At 42.9% G+C, this 17,466-nt stretch overlaps 1 protein-coding gene across 11 annotated transcripts in view; it reads left to right on the top strand.

The window, feature by feature from the left end:
- Nucleotides 1-4,010, top strand: part of GSTCD (glutathione S-transferase C-terminal domain containing) — a 49,772-nt gene extending 45,762 nt beyond the window's left edge. For all 11 annotated transcript variants that reach the window (XR_014954862.1, XR_014954860.1, XM_085578131.1 and 8 more), the window contains one exon: nucleotides 442-4,010. Coding sequence is in view for 9 of the 11 variants with exons in the window: in XM_085578131.1 (XP_085434257.1) it covers nucleotides 442-578 (137 nt within the window). In the remaining 2 variants the exon portion in view is untranslated. The remainder of the gene's footprint in view (nucleotides 1-441) is intronic.
- Nucleotides 4,011-17,466: the final 13,456 nt, after the last annotated feature.

Genomic DNA, 17,466 nt, shown 5'->3' with positions numbered 1-17,466 from the left:
ATTTTAGTCTATTGTTTATGTTCAATAACCAGAGATTTTCAGATTTTAGGTGAAAGTACAGGAGGGAAACAGCTACGGTTATAAAGGGAGTAGAAGTCTGGCAATTGAGAGGGCTAAGGGGTAACCTAGGCATTTTTCTTCATCCCATTTACACTAAAGCATGCTTTTTTCTCTAAGTTTTGAGAATAGTTTTAAATAGTTGTGCCTTTCTTTATATATAAAGAGTTAATAATCTCTTCAAGGTCTTTGCTAAATGAGGGTTAGAAGTCACAGATGTGATTTGGAACATAAACCAGATTAAGATGTTTTTTAAAGTATATTTGGAACTTATTTTTTAGATGGATTACTGATGTGTTTTCCTAACATTGAATATTTACGTGCATGTTTCTGATATTGTTTCTACATTTTGAGTTTCTGTGCTCTCCCTTGCTCTCATTTTAGGAAAGCAGTGTATGGGACTTGTCGATCTGGATCGGGCATGGGCTGCAGAAGAACATAACTACTCTGTCCAAGTTATATCTATGGAGCCAGAGAGCTGCTCTCCAAAGAACAATATGTTTGTGGGCATCCCTGCTTAGAGTATGAAACTTGCATTCAATTTGAAGCTGAACATAAATCTTCAGTGCATAATGACATCCAGCAGATAGAGGCAGAGCTGGGAAGCAGACATCCCACATCTTGAACACATTGTCTTTGGAAAGGGAAGCAGCCCCCAAAGTCCTAAAAAGCAAACTGCATGCAGAGCATCACAAATCAACTTGTAATGTGTCATTAAGCAACTTTCGGTTCTCATACTGAGAACTTTCTGGATCTAATGACTGTGCATGGAATTATATCCATCTGTAAAACTTTACAAAAAACTGGCTTTGTTGAAGGAAAGGTGATTTCCTTTTCAGTAAAGCTGTGTCTTGGCTGCTTGGAAATTGCACTCATGGTCAAAACAGCATTTGTGCTCATAAGCAGAGCAGTTGTCAGCCAGCAGTGCTGATCACCAGAGGAACAGAGAAGATCAAATTTACTGTGTTACTGAAGATGGCTGTGCAACACGTGGTGGCCTGTCTTTGCTAAAGAATTCCATACTACTGTAGGAAGATTATTTTTAATAAAAGTTCATCAGAATACTTTGGGCCTCAATCTGCTTATTAAAAATGTATTATACTTTTCCAATAATTTTTAAAGAGTTCAGAATTACCTTTAAATATTATGCAAGGATTCTGTAACCAAGCATTTGACATTTGGTTTAAAGAAACCAAACTCTTCATTATCCATTGACCAGAAAGTGGGAGCTAGACATGGTGTTAGTAAATGGATCTTTCACTGTTGCATTGGCAATAGAAGTGTGTTCATTCCTATTCATAATAAACTTGCTGTCCAGAAGAAATATTTAAGAGCAGTTCATGTGTCTACATACATCATCTTATTAATTGTATATTCAGTTTAAAATTTGACAAAAATTGCAGTGTGGAACCATTTGAAAAGCTCATCGTGGTTAAGCTGCTCTAAAATGAAAATAAGCATTCTCCTGTGTTCCATTCCCCCCTAATTTTAAATCACCTGTTGACAATAACACAATGGAAGGTAGCTCCTAATGAGATTTTTACATGTTTAGGTGTTTTGCACATCTGTGAATTCTGCCATGTTTCAATTTAAATAATCTGAAATTTGAAAACTGTGAACATGGCTTCAAGAAATGACTAACTGAATTACAAAGAATAAGTATTGGAGGAAAAAAAGGATCAAAAATATTTAAATATTCATGAAACTTAGATATCTAAAATATCTAAATACTTGGGGTTTTTAAAATGTGAACACATGGAATGCTACCCACTTATTTAAAAAGCATAAAAGTGAGCAAGTAGGAGCGAATTCCTACCTTTAGCCTGAGTTCTTCCATAGATAATGATAAAATACTTTTTCTGCAACTATTTGTGGTTACAGGAGGAACTTGAGTTTTGAAGAATATATGGCAAATGCAAAATACATGGCAAAACCAGTTGTCTCCAGAGTCTTCTGCAATACTTGCCCAATGGGAATTTAGTTTCTAAATTAGTGGTATGTCAATCGGAACATTAGTCATGTTAAATTACTTTTCTGGAGTGAGCAGATTTCTCTTTATGACCTTCTTGTCTGAAGGAAGAACTTGTCAAGGTGAGGAACCTGTTGGAAACTGTGATGCTGTTTACAGTAAGGGTTTTCACACCTCTCTGCTCCAGGCAGTGGGTAGCAATATCAATGTTTTTATTATGGTGCTGTTGAATATTTGGCATGGTTTGATACTACGCAATAATACTGAGCTTTCGGCAGAGCAGAATTCTGTGCTCTTATATGCTTCACATTTTTTACAGTATCTGTATCAATAGTCTGTAATAGTTTTTTGATCTACCTGAAAAGAGATAATACATTTGGGATGTGCAATAGGAAACATGTGTGCTACTGAATAAAAGATAATTTTTTTTTTAACAGGCAAAACAGGATTTCTTAAAGAGAGGTGATACTGGTGTAAGCTTGTTGCTATTGGCATCAATGGGCTCTGGTTTCCTCTCAGGAGAATAAAATCTTTCTCATGTCCAAGGATGGAGTTATCTTACTATGAATACTGAAGCCTGAGCTATACTTCAGATGAACTGATGCTTATTGAAAATTGAAGAGAAGCAGATGAAAAAAAACCCATAAAAACCCAAGATTTGCAGCAAGACATAATACCTAATTCATCACAGATTAAATTGATAAATTGTGGCATGTACTTTTCTCTAGAAAGATGAACTCAATTAATTTTTAGGTATGTTACTTTACCCTATGTTTCTGTATACATAAATGATATGGAATTAATAGAGCCTAAAATTGCCTAAACAAGGTGACTAGACAGTGTGGTCCTGCCAGACTGATGTTCTGGCAGCTAGTTATGCAAGGAGTTATCTTGATGTCCAAGGTACATATCTAAATATTATTTGTGTTTTTCATTTGTCTGGCCCATTGGGACCACTATAGGGTGAGCAAAATGCTGTCCTAGCATAGTCATGATTTCCCATTGACAGTCTTCTTTTATGTTTCCCTTGTAGCCTGTAATGTTGGAAAAAGTAACCTTATAACAGGAAACAGATGACCAAGCCTTGTTAAAAGTTAGTTATCTGTGTGGACATGTATCCTTATTTTTGGGTTTTCATTTTTCTCTTTATTGTGTTATCTATCTGCTTCTTCAGCCGTATTTCAATAGATCTTATTGCCATATTTAGGCAGGGGTAGTAATTAACAAGGGACATTCCTAGTAGGTTCATTGTGCCCCCTAATTTTTATGTGGCTTGATCTAAACGAAAAAAGGTTAAATGTTGCTATTATTCTGATAAAGCCATCTTTTAATTTTTGCTATTAATGAAAACTACGAGTGGTCAAAATTACTCAAAGATAATCCTTCAAAAGACACAAATAAAATTATTTAATTACAAGATGGCAATAAATTTTAGACCACTGTCTTCTGTTTCTTATTTTTGCTAGACTTTTAGCTACTTGGTGGATGCAATGACAGTAAGCAGAAATGACTCTCTAAAAGCTGTATTCCTAGGTGACATGCAATGTCAGGTATTCTCATTGAAAACAGCATTTAAAGAAACCATTTATGGTCAAGTAAGTTTAAGTAACCTGAAATGAAATGTCACTCAGCTGATTTAATAATAGGTTTAAACAGATGTTAGTATGGCTCAACACCATAAACTGAGGCAATTTTCTTTTAAAATTTTGGTATAGAGTTAGTAATTAACCCTTTCAGTGTGTGTATATATATATATATATATATATATATATATATATAATTTTTAGAAAGTATTGATCCAGGAAAGCATTTATTAGCAAAAAGTAACTGAAGAGTTTAAGCATTAATATTAATTTTGGTCTTGGTGCATAGCTGTCAGCAGAAGGAAAAGCACATTTTCCTTTAAGCATGATCAAGTACTACTTTCAGTGCTTTTGCCTTGGACCATTTGCCTGTCATAATAAATTCCTTGTGTACAATCTCAGTCTAAGTTCCTGTGGTTTTATTACCGTTTTTTTATACAAAATTGAAACCTAGATATCATGCATTTATCTGTCTATATGTCTAGTGTTACTCACATGCCTCTAATAAAATGAAGAAAACCTCTGAACTTTCCATGCTCAGACCTGCACTTAAACTACCTGGCCATCAAGGTTTCAGTTCAGTAGCTTGTGCTTAGCAAGTTTCAGCTTACTACAACTATCATTAAACAAAAATTCAATTTTCTAAGTCAATAATATATTAAGATTCTATACAAAGAGTAAAACTGAAAGCAACTTAATTTTCTTTTCTTGTAGCTTTCATTTAATCAGAAATTACATGAGTAAAGAAGTACCCTTCTCTGCAGTCTTCTCATAGTGAATTTAAGAAAATACTTGAATTTTCAAAATAGATAAAGGTGCTGAGGATATTTTTATAATAAATCACTTAGATCAATTTAAACAATGCAAGGAGAGGAGTTAACATTATCCCACTATTAGCCTCTAAAAAGATGATCAGCTGTTACAATTTTCCCCATTTTCTGTCTCACTTGCCAGACTTCAGGCCTGAAATGTGTTTTCCTGGGCATGAAACCTACAGAGCAAAACAGGAGTGAGCCTTGGATGGCTGCTGTCCCTGTCCCCAGCACAGGAATGTGCCATGCCTTGGCTATGTGAAGCTCTTTCACCCTTGTTTTTCCCCCTTGGTAATGTGGGAATAATGTCACTCATTTTCTCTTGGAAAACACAGGCTCTAATATTCGTGTGCTCTTTTGGAAAGAGACCTATGAAAGCTGTGAGATTATTTGACCCATAACAGTTAAGGTTGCTTCCCAACCTTAAATACCTGAAATTCTTGCTATGCTAATTTTAGCCCCTACATTTTCCTTGTTTTGCTTTACCGGGTATGCTGTCTATGCACTAATTACTGCTGCTTCCAACATACAGGGGCAAAATAACTAATATTTTATGTCAGACACAGCTATAGGAAATAGAAATATGTGCTTAATGACTGAAGCTCAGCTCAGGTTAGTGCATTGTCTTTTGCACTGCAGCTGAATGCTAATGACAGTGTTCCAAAACTGGCACAGTAAAGCAATGCGTTAGGTGTCCTCATTTAATGGGTGGGGAAAAAGTCTGGAATATTTTTAAACGAACATTTCTGGATCTAGGTGTCACCTTATTTCTGCAATCCACAGCAAGTCTTAGAAAGCTGCAGTTTTATGGATAAGTTTGTTTCCAAGTGCAAAACAAAGATCTTTCTCTCCTCTTCTGACCCACACCTCTGCCAGCTACAATATTATCAGATCACCCGGTGCAGTTCAGGAAAATAGAGTGTGAGATGCGTTAATTTGATTCTCCCAGAGGATGCACAGGTACACACATTCACACCTGCTTGCCCCAGTGATGCAGGAACCTCACTGACATTTTCAGTGTCAGGATTCCTCCTCCTTATACTTTCGATTTAATTTAAGACCTCTGTGGAGGTAGAAAGCTGAATGTATGCAAAAAGTATTACCACAAATGACCCAGCCCTGCTGTGTTGAAGAGGGCAGTTTTTAACAAAGCCACATGAAGAAAGGCAGGGATATGTTTTCCAGACTACAGATAGCAAAAGAATGACTCCTGTGCAAATTCCTCTGAAGAGTATATGGCGCATACCCCACAAAGGGAAAAATCCCCAAACAGCTGATTCTATCATTGATCTGTAGGCATACTAGAAATGGGGTTTTTTGAGCTTTGAAGGCCAGACCAGAAAGACAGCATATTTGAATTGTTCATTTCTCATAATCGGTGCTTTCAGATTCATACAAGGTGCTTAAATATTCATCTATTAAATGTATATTAGGGATTGCTATAGTGTTTTTACATTTTTATATAAAGTATTAAATCTCATTTTGGATTTTTCAAAAAATGGAAAAGTCATCCCTACCCATTCTTCAACACCCAGCATGTTGTCAAATACCCAAAAGGATGAATTGCAAGAACAGAGAAACTTTTGTAAGAAATGAGCCTCCTCATGTAGAGCCGGAGCTGAACATATCCTTGTGCTCTCCAGAGCCCCGGATCAATTTCCACCATTCTCCCCACACCCCAGAGCACCCAACGGGACCAGGGGCGGAGGAGCAGCCCTGAACCTGGCAGGGCTGAGATGGGTTCCCTGCTGCTCTCAGGAGCCACAGCCCTTCCTTCTGAACACAGGTCCCGAGGCAGAGTGGCTAGAAGGAAAAGTGAATACTAATTCTGCTTCTTCTGCTCTGTCACCTTCCGTAGTGGAGCAGGGCCTCAGGAGGAAGGTGCTGTCCCCGGGAGCAAAGCAAAACTCCTCAGTGCTGCTGGGAAACGCTGGTAGAGGAGCATTGGACCCCTGAAAACGTCAAGACTTCAAAGACTTGAAATAATGATCTGAATTGTTAGAGTTCCCACAGTCTGGGAAAAAACCAAACAAATTTTGATTCTTTTTTAATGGCTGTTTATTAGGGTTAAAGTTCAAACACTCGGATAAGATTTAAAACAGCAACAGACTAATAGACCAGAAGGAGGAGGGTTAAGGAAGGGTTTACATTTCTTTCTGACTTGGGGAGGTGTGGTGTGATGGGGTTTCTTTAGCCGCAGAAAGGCTCCAGTGATGCTCGGCTTGCTCAGGCTGAGGGCGCGGGAGGTGCAGCTCTGCCCCTGCTCTGCCCCTGCCCTGCCCCACGTGCGGAGCTGTGCCCAGCTGTGCCCAGCTGTGCCCAGCCCAGCAGGATGTGCCTGTGGAGCAGGGCCGGAGGAGCCGTAGGGAGGTGTGGGGGCCTGGAGCACCTGTCCCCTGGCCAGGCTGGGAGAGCCGGGGCTGTCCCGCCTGGGGAGCAGCCGGGAGCGGGGAGGCCTCACTGCGGCCTTGCGGTGCCCAAAGGGGGCAGAGAGCCATGGGGAAGGGGAAGGGCTTCAGACGAGAAGGGGAGATTGGGATCGGGTGTTTGGCAGAGCTGAGGGGGCGGTGAGACATTGGAACGGGCTGCCCAGAGAAGCTGTGGCTGCCCTGTCCATGGGCCGCTCCAGGCCGGGCTGGGCAGGGCCCTGAGCGCCCTGACCTGGGGGGCGGCAGCAGCAGCAGGCGATGGCTGAGCTGCCTCCATGGCCTTCTGGAACTCCGTGGGTGAGCACTGCGGCCATCAGCTCCCTGGGCATGGAACGTTGCCACCGGTTGCCAGGGGCACTCCTGGTTCCATGTTCTGTTGGCACGGAGTCTGTTGAGCCAGTTGAGGGATTCTCTGCTGCGCAGCAGACGCAGAGCATCCCTCTTCTCCATCCCACAAGGGATTAGAGAGCGATTTGCTGACTTTTGCGAGCCAAACTCTGGACTGACCGTACAGGTGAGTGCAGACAATTCTTGGAAAGGCTTCTGATGCTGAGGGGCTGGGCTGGGCTGCAGGATGGGCTGCAGGTGGGCTCAAGTACCAGAGTCATGGACTTCGCCTCTAGCTTTGGACAGGAACTGGAGACTTGGGAATGGGAGTCTTAGGGCATGGGAGTGTTCAAGAAAACTGGCAATCCAAATGGATAATCTCGCCTCTACTTTTATGATAGGTTTGGAAGAGCAGTTTTCTGTCACGCCGAAAAATCTGCAGTGGGCTGCCTAAAGGAACCGAAGGGATTGATCACATCCCTGGCATTCCTTTTTTGGAGTTTGTCCCGCTTATTTTGGTGGTTGTTTTTGATCACCAAACACCATGAGTTCAGTAAGTACATTGCAACTCCATGCAAATCTGATTCTTGAAGCGTTTTCCAGGGTAGGCCTAGAAAGCATTTCAAGAGTTTGTAGCAAATGCAGAGGAACAGAAGTCTTTGAAATCTTCATGTACTTGATGTTCTGGAATTGGGAAGGTTTTGGATCTCTGTGGGTGTTAGCAGTAGTGCAGAAATGCTTATGGTGTGAGCAGCAACCTGCTGGAATTGGGAACTGGTGTCCTCATTTTCAAGCCATTGGGACAGGCTCTTTCTCGGGGAGGTGGCTTGTCAGAGATCAGGGGTGCTGTCTTTTCCCTGATGTGATGTAGTGGGGTGGGAATGGCCCATAGCAGCATTTGGTGTGTATTCCAGCCTTTGCAGGAGTGTTTTCTGAATCCTTGTGTGCTGCCATTGGTGTTGCAAAGCCCAAGGGCCATGTTAATATTAGTGGCAGAGAAAATGCTAAGGCTTTGTTCCCTGTCAGCGTCAGCGAAAGCGCCGTGGAGGAGCAGTTGATTCCAGACCAGCTCGGAAACGGAGCCGGCTGCTGCCCTCCAGCGTAGGTGGAACTTCGCAGACGGAGCCAACAGACCTTGAGGAAAGTGGCACACCTGCTTCTGAGCCTGGTAAGAACAGAAGCGGCTTCTGGAGGGTGGAAGACCATCTGGCCATGTGCTTTTGCCAGTTTCTAGGCCCTTTACTGGGGAGGAAGGGAAACCTTGGGATTGGGGAAGCTCCTGGTATGGCATCCCTAAACAGCAAGCCTTCTGAACACGGTTTTGGTTTGTGACTGAGATCATTATTGCTGCTGCTTGTTATTGCTGCTCTTAGTGGCTGCAAGTGGGAGATGAGCTGTGTAGGAAAGGTCCTCCAGTGCTGCTCAAACACCTGAACGTGTGTTCTGATGAGCTGGCAGTCACTGCAGCTGCCACAGTGGAGGGTGGCAAGCTGAGTTTGAGATCTCCGAAGCTGGATGGAGACGAGGAAAACCTGTCATTAGCTTTGTCCCATCCTTCAAGGAACCAATCTACAGCATGGTGCCAGAAAATTAGTAAAATTGCTGTGGTTTGTTTGGTTTAGTTTGTTCTATATGAAATGAATCACCTGTTGATGTGAACGCCCTGTCATCTGTAGTCATCCAATAGAACCTGTGAGGAGCTCAGCTGCCCTTCCGCTTGTTTTGCACAGGGTCTGCCCTGCTCCCTGTGCACTGTTGAGGGCAAAGCTTGAGTGAAATGTCAGACACATTCCTGAACCTGAGGGCACGGGGAATCCAGCCACAGCCTGTTCTACAGTGGCAGCCCATTGCATTCCTCTGCAATCTCTGACCATGGTTCTAATGTTCTCTCTTTTCAGCTGGTGGAGAAGTCATAGATCCCACACGTGACTCTTGTGAGCCTGAAGTCATCACTATCAGTGATGATGAGTCTCCTGTGGTAAGTAATGACTGGCACACTCCTCTCCATCTTGCATTCAAATTAGTTTTCTTGCCTGTCTTCTGAAATCTTACCGAGTACCCTGGCCTCAAACGTTGAATGATGGCTCTGATTTGCCACAGTTTAGTCAGCAGTTCCCAGTCAGCCCCTAACATGCTCATGAACACATCAGCATGCCTGAGAAGTGCTTGCAGAGAGTGGGTGAGCAGCCTAAGAGGTTGTTCCTTCTGTGATTTAAAGGAGAGCACAGGAAGTCTTTGACTTCCCAAGGAAGAAGTGTTTTAGCTGCAACATCAGTTTAAGGTACCTCTGTCACTGAGGTGTAAAATGCAAGTGTGGCTGACTGGGGTACACAATAATTTGGTTTCTTATTCCAAGAAGTCTTTAAAAGGGTCACATTTGGTACTTTTTCATTTCCCCTACTATTTGGTAAGAATATGCTTGGGTCCAGCCCACAGTGCAGTGTATCTGCTCAAATTTGGGTTGCCACTGCTGCTGTGCAAAACAGAAACATGCAGCAAACATAGCACGGGAGTTATATCCTGACGGGGTTGTTCCTGAACTTTGGCAAAGAAAAGGCCCCAAAGTTTACAGCAGAATTTGCATGACCCAGCTCCACATGCACCAAATGCAAGAGCAGGGCTGGGTACAGGGTATTTCCCTCTTCAGCAGCTGTTCATATAGATAATAAGTAGTGTTCAGGCTATCACAGGTGAAATTGCCAGTTTGGGGGAGAAAGAGAGAAAGAAATAGCTCCATTCCAAATCCAATTAGGGAACGGAAATAGGGACGCAGGAAGTACAGCGTTCAGGTGGTTCCTAAGTGGTGGTTCCATTTCTACCCCATTTCAGGACAAGCAGCAGAGCCAGCAGCAGCCACATCTTCCCAGAGCATCAGAGAATCCAGCCGAGCCACTGGCAAGGAATGATGAAGAGGAACCTAGAGCATATGATGGGTATGTGAGAGCGAAAGTGTCTATCAAAACTCTAATTTCAGATAAGTGGTCAAAAGAGGTTTTTGCCAAGCTTTTGGGTTCCGCCTAACTCTGTGCAAATACTTCAGACCTGGCATCTAGTGGCCTACCTGGAAGAGAATTAAAATAAGCCCAGCAAAATCCAGCAGAAGCCTTTCTTGTCTGTTTGTGAAGCCTTAGCTTCTTAGGAGCTGTCCATCTAACATCCAATGGAAGAGGATGGCTGGGCACACCGTCCACAAAAAATCTTGGAATGACTGTGTTTCTGGGCTGGGATGTTGCTTAATCAGAAGAGGGGATGTTTTAAGTACCAGTGTTTTCTCTGTTAGTAACCCTTGATGTCCAGTGAAATTAATGGCTGTTTTTTCTTGTGGTTCTCCTCTCTCTAGTTACTATCTATTTGATTTTGATCCTCCATATTGGTCAGATGAGGACTCAGAGGTGAGGATCCACATGTTCTTGTCCTTTGTGGTTTGTGGGAGGAAAAGGGACAAAAGGGGAGCTCCACAACTCAGTTGTTTTAGATGGGTGCTATGGGCAGCTGCCTGGAAGCACAGCCCTTGCTGGGAAGCTCCAACTTGCCCATCCCTCCAAGTCCCTTCTTGGTGATGTCTATAGAGGGAGAAATCCCTGCCAGCATGACACTGTCAGATCTCTGTGTTCTTTGTAGTTCTAGCATGAAGTAGCAGATTTCACATAGTCCATGTCCAATTTGCCTGGATAGAGAAATAGAGTAGCAAACTGGAATTCTTTACACACAAATTTCTGTTTTGGTTTCCATTCTTCAGCAGCTGTTCATCCAACATGAAGTGTTTAGGGCTGGGACTGCAGAAGTTGCCCTTTTTGGGGCTAACAAGCAAAAGAAAAGCTTCTAGCCCAAATCCAATCAGGGAACTGATAGAGGGAAGCAGGATAGAGTTGTTTTGAGTGGTTCCTACTCTGTTTTCATTTTTACCCCACTGCAGTCCAGGGAGCAGAACCAGCAGGACTCACATCTTTCCAGACCGTCAGAGAATTCAGCTGGTCCACTGACAACCCATGATGAAGAGGAACCAGGAGATAGTGGGTATGTGAGTGTAAAATATCTCTCTAAATTTTAATTTCTGATATAGAGTAGGAACAGGTTTTTCCAAGATTCTGGGTTCTGCTGAAGTCGGTGCAGAAACTTCAGACCTGCAATATAGTGGCCTGTCTGGCAGAGAAGTAAGCAAAAGAACCCAAAAAGACACATAGCAAAATCCAGCTGAAACCTTTCTTTTCTTTTCATGATGTCACGGTTTAATATTTGTTACAGTGTGGCATGATATATGCTGAAATGCTTGCAGTACATTGTGGCTCGGGGAACAGTTGTGGTGCTGGGCTGGGATTTTGCTTAATCAGAATAGGTATTACATGTTGGTAACTCTCTGTCTGCAGTGAGATTATTGGCTCCATGTTCAAATGGCTGCATGTTCTTTCTGGTTCGCTCTAGTGCATGGCCAGCAGGTCCTGCTAGTCCTTCAGTGAGGGAGGGTGACAGCTCACAGGTGCAGGACCAGGAGCACAGCCAGCAGCACCCACTTGGCTCCAGCAACACAGAGAATTCAGCTGAGCTTCGGGCAAGTGACAGTGAAGAGGAACCAAGACATAACGATGAGTATGTGACTGGTGAAGTGTCTCTACAAAGTGTAATTTCTGATACATGATAGAATCAGGTTTTTGCCACACTTCTCAGTTCTACTTGATTCAGCCTGGAGAATTCTGACTTGACACGTAGTGGCCTGTCTGGAAGAGAAGTAACAGAAAGAAAACTCTAAAAACCCACAAAATCACGGAGGAACCTTTCTTCTCCAATCAGGAAGTCATTACTGACTTTCTCTTACGTTATGCTTTGAGATACACTGTAGTGCTTGCAGTACATAAAAGCTCTTTCACTGACTGTGTTTCTGGGTTGGGATGTTGCCAAATCAGAATGAGGGGTTATTTCTATTTTTGCAATTTTATGTTGTGGGAGCCCTCTGTGCTTTGTGAAATTGACAGCTGCATGTTCTTCTGGTTCTGCTCCCTCTAGTGCATGGTTGGCATGTCTCCTGCGTCTTCCGACTTGTGAGGATGACAACGCAGAGGTGAGGATCCACAGCCCTTGCTGAGAAGCTCCAGCTTGCCCATCCCTCCAAGTCCTTTCTTGGTGGCGTCCATAGAGGGAGAAGCCCTTGCCAGGATGGTACTGGCAGATCTGTGTGTTCCTTATAGTTCTATAGCATTGAGTGACAGACTGCACATAGTCCAAGTCCAGTTTGCCTGGCGCCAGTAGAGCAGCAAACTGGAATTCTGTGCTGCAAATTCCTGTTGTGGTTTCTGTTGTTTAGCATCTGTCCATCTAGGACAAAATCTTTAGACTAATGATTGAGCCTTTTGGGGGAGAAAGAGGGAAAGAAAAGAGTCCATGCCGAATCCACTTAGGCAACTGATACAGGAGAGCAGGTTGTTCAGGAAGATTCAGGCACCTCCTAATCTGTCTCCATTTTTACCCCATTCTGGGAGCAGAGCCGGCAAGACCCACTTGATTCCAGAGCAGCAGAGAATGCAGCTGAAGTACTGGCAGATGAGAATGAAGAGGAAGCACAAGACATTGAAAGGTATGTGACAGATAAAGTGTCTCTTCAAAGTCTAATTGCTGATATATGGTAGAAAACAGGTTTCTGCCAAGCTTTATGGCTTTTCTGTTGATGAAATCCTAATTGAATGTATCTTTCAGTAACACTGTAGTAACACTGAAGAGGCTGAAGTATATGAAAGTAATTGAAATGGGGCTGGGATGTTGCTACATCAGAAGAAGGGATGTTTTACTTTCTGGCATTTCTCTATCAATAACCTGTCATGCATGGTGAAATTAACGGCTGCATGTTCTTTCTGCATCTGTTCTCTATAACACAAGGCCCTCTGGTAGTCTCCTCTGCGTGATTTGCATGAGTTGTTACTCACAGGTAAGGATCCACCTGTTGTTGTCCTTTCAGATTAGTGGGAGGGGAAGGGACAACAAGGGAGCTGCACAACTCAGTTGTTCTAGAAGGGTGCTATGGGCAGCTGGCTGGAAGCACAGCCCTTGCTGGGAAACGCCAGTTTGCCCATCCCTCCAAGTCCCTCCTTGGTGGTGTCCGTAGAGGAAGAAGCCCTTGACAGAATGGCGCTGGCAGATCTGTGTGTACCTTGTGGTTCTAGCATTGACTGATAGAATTAATTACTCCCAAATTGATGTGGTGGCTTCCTTTCTTTCGCAACTGTTCATCTAAGGGGAAGTGTTAAGGTTATCATAGCAGAATTTGCCAGTTTTGGGAGAATGAGGGAAATAAAGAGCGCCAGGTCAAATCCAACTAGGGAAGAGGAACAGGGGAGGAGGGTGTTCAGGGGCTCCTAAGCTGCCCCTGTTTGTACCCTGTTGCAGCAATGAGAGCAGAATCAGCAGCACCCACTTCTTTGCTTTTCAGGGCAGCGGCTCTTTGTGCTACTGCTTTGAATGCTCTTAGGCAAAGTTCGAGGGTGATGCCCTACCCTTGCTCCCCTCCTCTGCTGTAACTGCTTTCTGAGCTGGGGTTTGTGTGCAGCACCAGGGGGGCTCACCAAATCTAATTGTATCTTCTTTTCTCTCCCTTCCCATGTGCATCGATGGAAGCTTCTTGAAGGTGAGTTGATGTTTTACAGTAGGTAATGGACTTTTATCTAAAATGTGATAGCTAGTTTTGTTGTACTTTCCCAAGAAAGTTGAGCAGCAGGGATTGAAACTGCTCTTAGCAAAAGGCAAGGGACAGGGCTAAAGCCCCTGGCCAGTGTCTTAGAGAACGGATGCAATGTGTGTGCGGTGGCCTCTGTCAGTCACAGTGGGAAATCCCTGCAATAAAAGTTGTAGCTGAATACTTATGCAGAAGGAACTTTAATTTGGTAACGCTTTCTGCAGTTTTGATTGATTAGTGATTGATTAGTGTTACATGGACACTGGAGTTGCAGAGGTCATGGCTGCCTGTGGTTTCTGAGAGTTAAAAAGCATTTCTTGACCCTTTTGCTGTTACAGAGCAGGCCATTAAGAATGGTTCTCCCTGTGACTTGCTCAATATGTTGTCCACAAAAATAGGATTGGTTACTGGGGTGTGACAGGTAAATAATCATACACTTGAGAGAGACATTGGTTGTTCATTTCAGTGTTTCACCAGTCTGGGTGCTCAGTGGTATTTCACAAATCAGACACAGCCACTATCAAAATAACTTCTATTATTTATAGATGTTATCAAACAAAGAAATTAGCATTACAAGTGACATGGTTATCTCCTTAGCTCGTGTTCTGTCTTCTTTTGGTTAATGACTGTCTTTCTTCTCACCTTAATTAGTCCACTCAGTCCATTGCTCAGTCTCCCTCTTCTTTTGGGCTGGGGAGATGTCTTGAGTTGCTGCTCCATGAGTTGGGGGCTGCAATCTCCCCCTGGCAGGAATTATTTTCTACCAGTCAGAGCTGCTTTCAGGAGAGTTGGCTTTCTTAGTTTCTTCCTTATCTTGGGAGTTGTGCCAGATGTCCTTTTGGCCCCTCAATTCTGCATTTTTTGCGTCCACTCTCAGTGGGCGTCCTTCTCCCCAAGCTTTGTTAACCCTTCCCCAAATCTGAGCTCCTTCAAGCATGTCAAGCCCTGAACCTTTCCAAGGCAATTCTACCAACAAGGAGTTTGTTTCTCTGCCACCTGGGCATCACTCAGAGCTTGTTTGTTAGTTGCTGTCTATTTAATGGAATAAATCTCCCTTCCAGGTGATTTGGTTTGATAGTACAGAATGCTCAAATACAGCAATACAAAGATCATCCTTCCTTAAGAAATCTTTCACATATGTTTTGATTTTGTATCTGATATAACTTATGAAACTTACAGATTATCAACAGCAAAGGAGAAGGGCCACCCTGAACAGACATGAACAGGTGGATGGCTCTGGTAATGGAACAGGAGCTAATGGTGCATCTGTGCCTGACTCGGCCCCTGCAGAACAGGGAGCAGCAGAGGAGGGAGCTGCACTTTCCGAGTATGTATGGCTCACGCCCTAACAAACATGAAATTTTGTGCCCTTTTTTTTGTTTTCTGTATAGGACTAAGTTACACAGGTATGCCTGGTTTATCTTTGAGGCCTTCCCATACTCTATGTATTTCCCTCCTTCTCCCATGTTGCATGATGATCACATGATGCCATTTGCATTTGGGGAGAAAAAGGCAGCCCAAGGCAGATGTACAACTTTGCACAGAACCTTAGAGATGAGTGTGAGGGTATGGCAAAGAATGGGGATTACTTGCATCAAAGCCCAGAGCAAGGTGACTGACTGCACTTTTCTCCTAGTGAAAACCAGGACACCCTTTCCCTCAGAGCAGAGAGACCCCCCCTATATGCTCATTAAATGCAGCAGAGACTTAAAGACAGCAGGGTTCTTCAAAGGAAATGTGTCATGGCTAATCCGTGCAGTTGTATGAAGATGTGAGATTTTATGGATCAATAAATGTTGAAGTGTGGTGATCTTTACAGCTGCATGTGCTCTCTGGTTCTGTTTCCTCTAGTGCACAGCAAGGAGGTGTCATTAAGTGTCCAATTTGCATGGATTCTTACTCAGAGGTAAGGATCCACCTATTGTGATCCTTTCTGCTAGGTGGGAGGAGAAAGCAAGAAGGGGAGTTGCACAAGACTGGGATACTGTGGGGATGTGGGATGCTGTGGGCAGCTGGCTGGAAGCACAGCCCTTGCTGTGAAGCTCCATGAGTCACTTCTTGGTGAAGTGACACTGGCCGATCTGAGAGTCTCTTGTTATTTTGATTCCAGATGCTCAAAGTCTCATTTGCCTGGTGCAAGTTGAGCAGCAAACTGAAATTCTTTCCTCCTAATACATGTTGTGATTTTCATTCTTCCAGATGATGCAAAGTGGACGACTGATTCTGGCAACCCTGTGTGGCCATGTCTTCTGCAGCGAGTGCCTCCCTGCTGCCCTGGAGATTCTCGGCAGGTGCCCAATCTGCCAGGTGGAACTTACTCCAGAACTATACCATCCCATTTATATATGAGTTCTTCTCTTCTCAGGACAGACTGAGGTGGATCTTGGACAATAGGCAGCGTAGAGATTTGCTTCTTTATGTATATAGTTCTTCCTGCATATAGTTTCATTTTAGATGAATTCAATTTTAAATAAAGTTTGGATTGATTTAAATATAGTCTATCTGCTCTTCTGTCTGCACTGTGCTGATAGACAGAGATGTTGTTTAAAAGGTGGAAATAAGGCTCTTGATTGGAGCAGTCAGAAGCTCATTGTTTTCATCTCCCTGTAGTCATTGATTTGGGGGCAATGTGCTAAAGCCATAAGCTTTGCAGTTCTTGTGGCCAGTGTGTGTTGTACAGGGAAAAAGAAACACAGCCTGCTTGGGGTGAGAGGGATTCAGTTTCTCAGGCCAGACTCTGGTGGACGCTTTGGGGAAAATGTCATGACTTTATCCCTCAGAAGATGGAAAGAGTAGCAGGTTGTGCACACATCCAAAGAAAGCAATGTTCTTGGCAATAACTGCTACATTAACAAACTGCTGCATTTAGTGCTGTAAGGTTTCATTAGAATTAGTATCTGGAGGCTTTTGAAGGAAGGTGTTTTTAATGTCTGAAGTTGGTTACCATCTTTGAGCTGTTGGCAGTACAACTGTGTTGTAGCTTCCTTCAATCACAGCAGTATAATCCTATGTTACACTGAAGAGGAATGCAACTTTCCAGAGATTTAAAGATTGGACATAAGAGAGGAAAGAAAATTACTTCTGTTATACAAAAGTAATAAAGAGGCACAGGCAGATCTCAGGTGAACAGTGGGAGAGTAAATTCATTGTTCCACGAAAGAGAAAACCCAGATGACCAAACTGAACTGAGGTCCTCTGTGTGTTAAAAGTTGGACATCTGTGTGGATATGAATCCTTAATTTTCATTTTTCATCTTTGTCTTTATTGTATTATTTATCTGCTTCCTCAGTCATATTTCAAGATGTCCTAATATTGCCATATTTAGGTAGAGGTAGTAATAAACAAGGTTCAATGTAGCCCCCAAATTTTATGTGGCTTGGTCTTAATAAAAAAAACGAAAACATTAGTATTAGCCTGATAAAGTGATTTTTCGATTTTCGTTTTTAACGAAACCTACTTGAGTTGTCAAAATTAAACTCAAAGATCATTCTTCAACAGACACAAATAAAATTATTGAATTACAAGATGGCCATAAATTTTAGACCGATGTTTTTTGGTTCTCATTTTTTGCTAGACTTTTAGCTACTTGGTGGATGCAATGGCAGTGAGCAGAAATGTCTCGCTGAAT

Source organism: Lonchura striata, chromosome 4 (assembly GCF_050655825.1).
Source record: "Lonchura striata isolate lonStrDom1 chromosome 4, ASM5065582v1, whole genome shotgun sequence".
NCBI lineage: Eukaryota > Metazoa > Chordata > Aves > Passeriformes > Estrildidae > Lonchura > Lonchura striata.
Note: the sequence above shows the minus strand (reverse complement) of the source record. Positions and strands in the feature narration are given on the sequence as shown.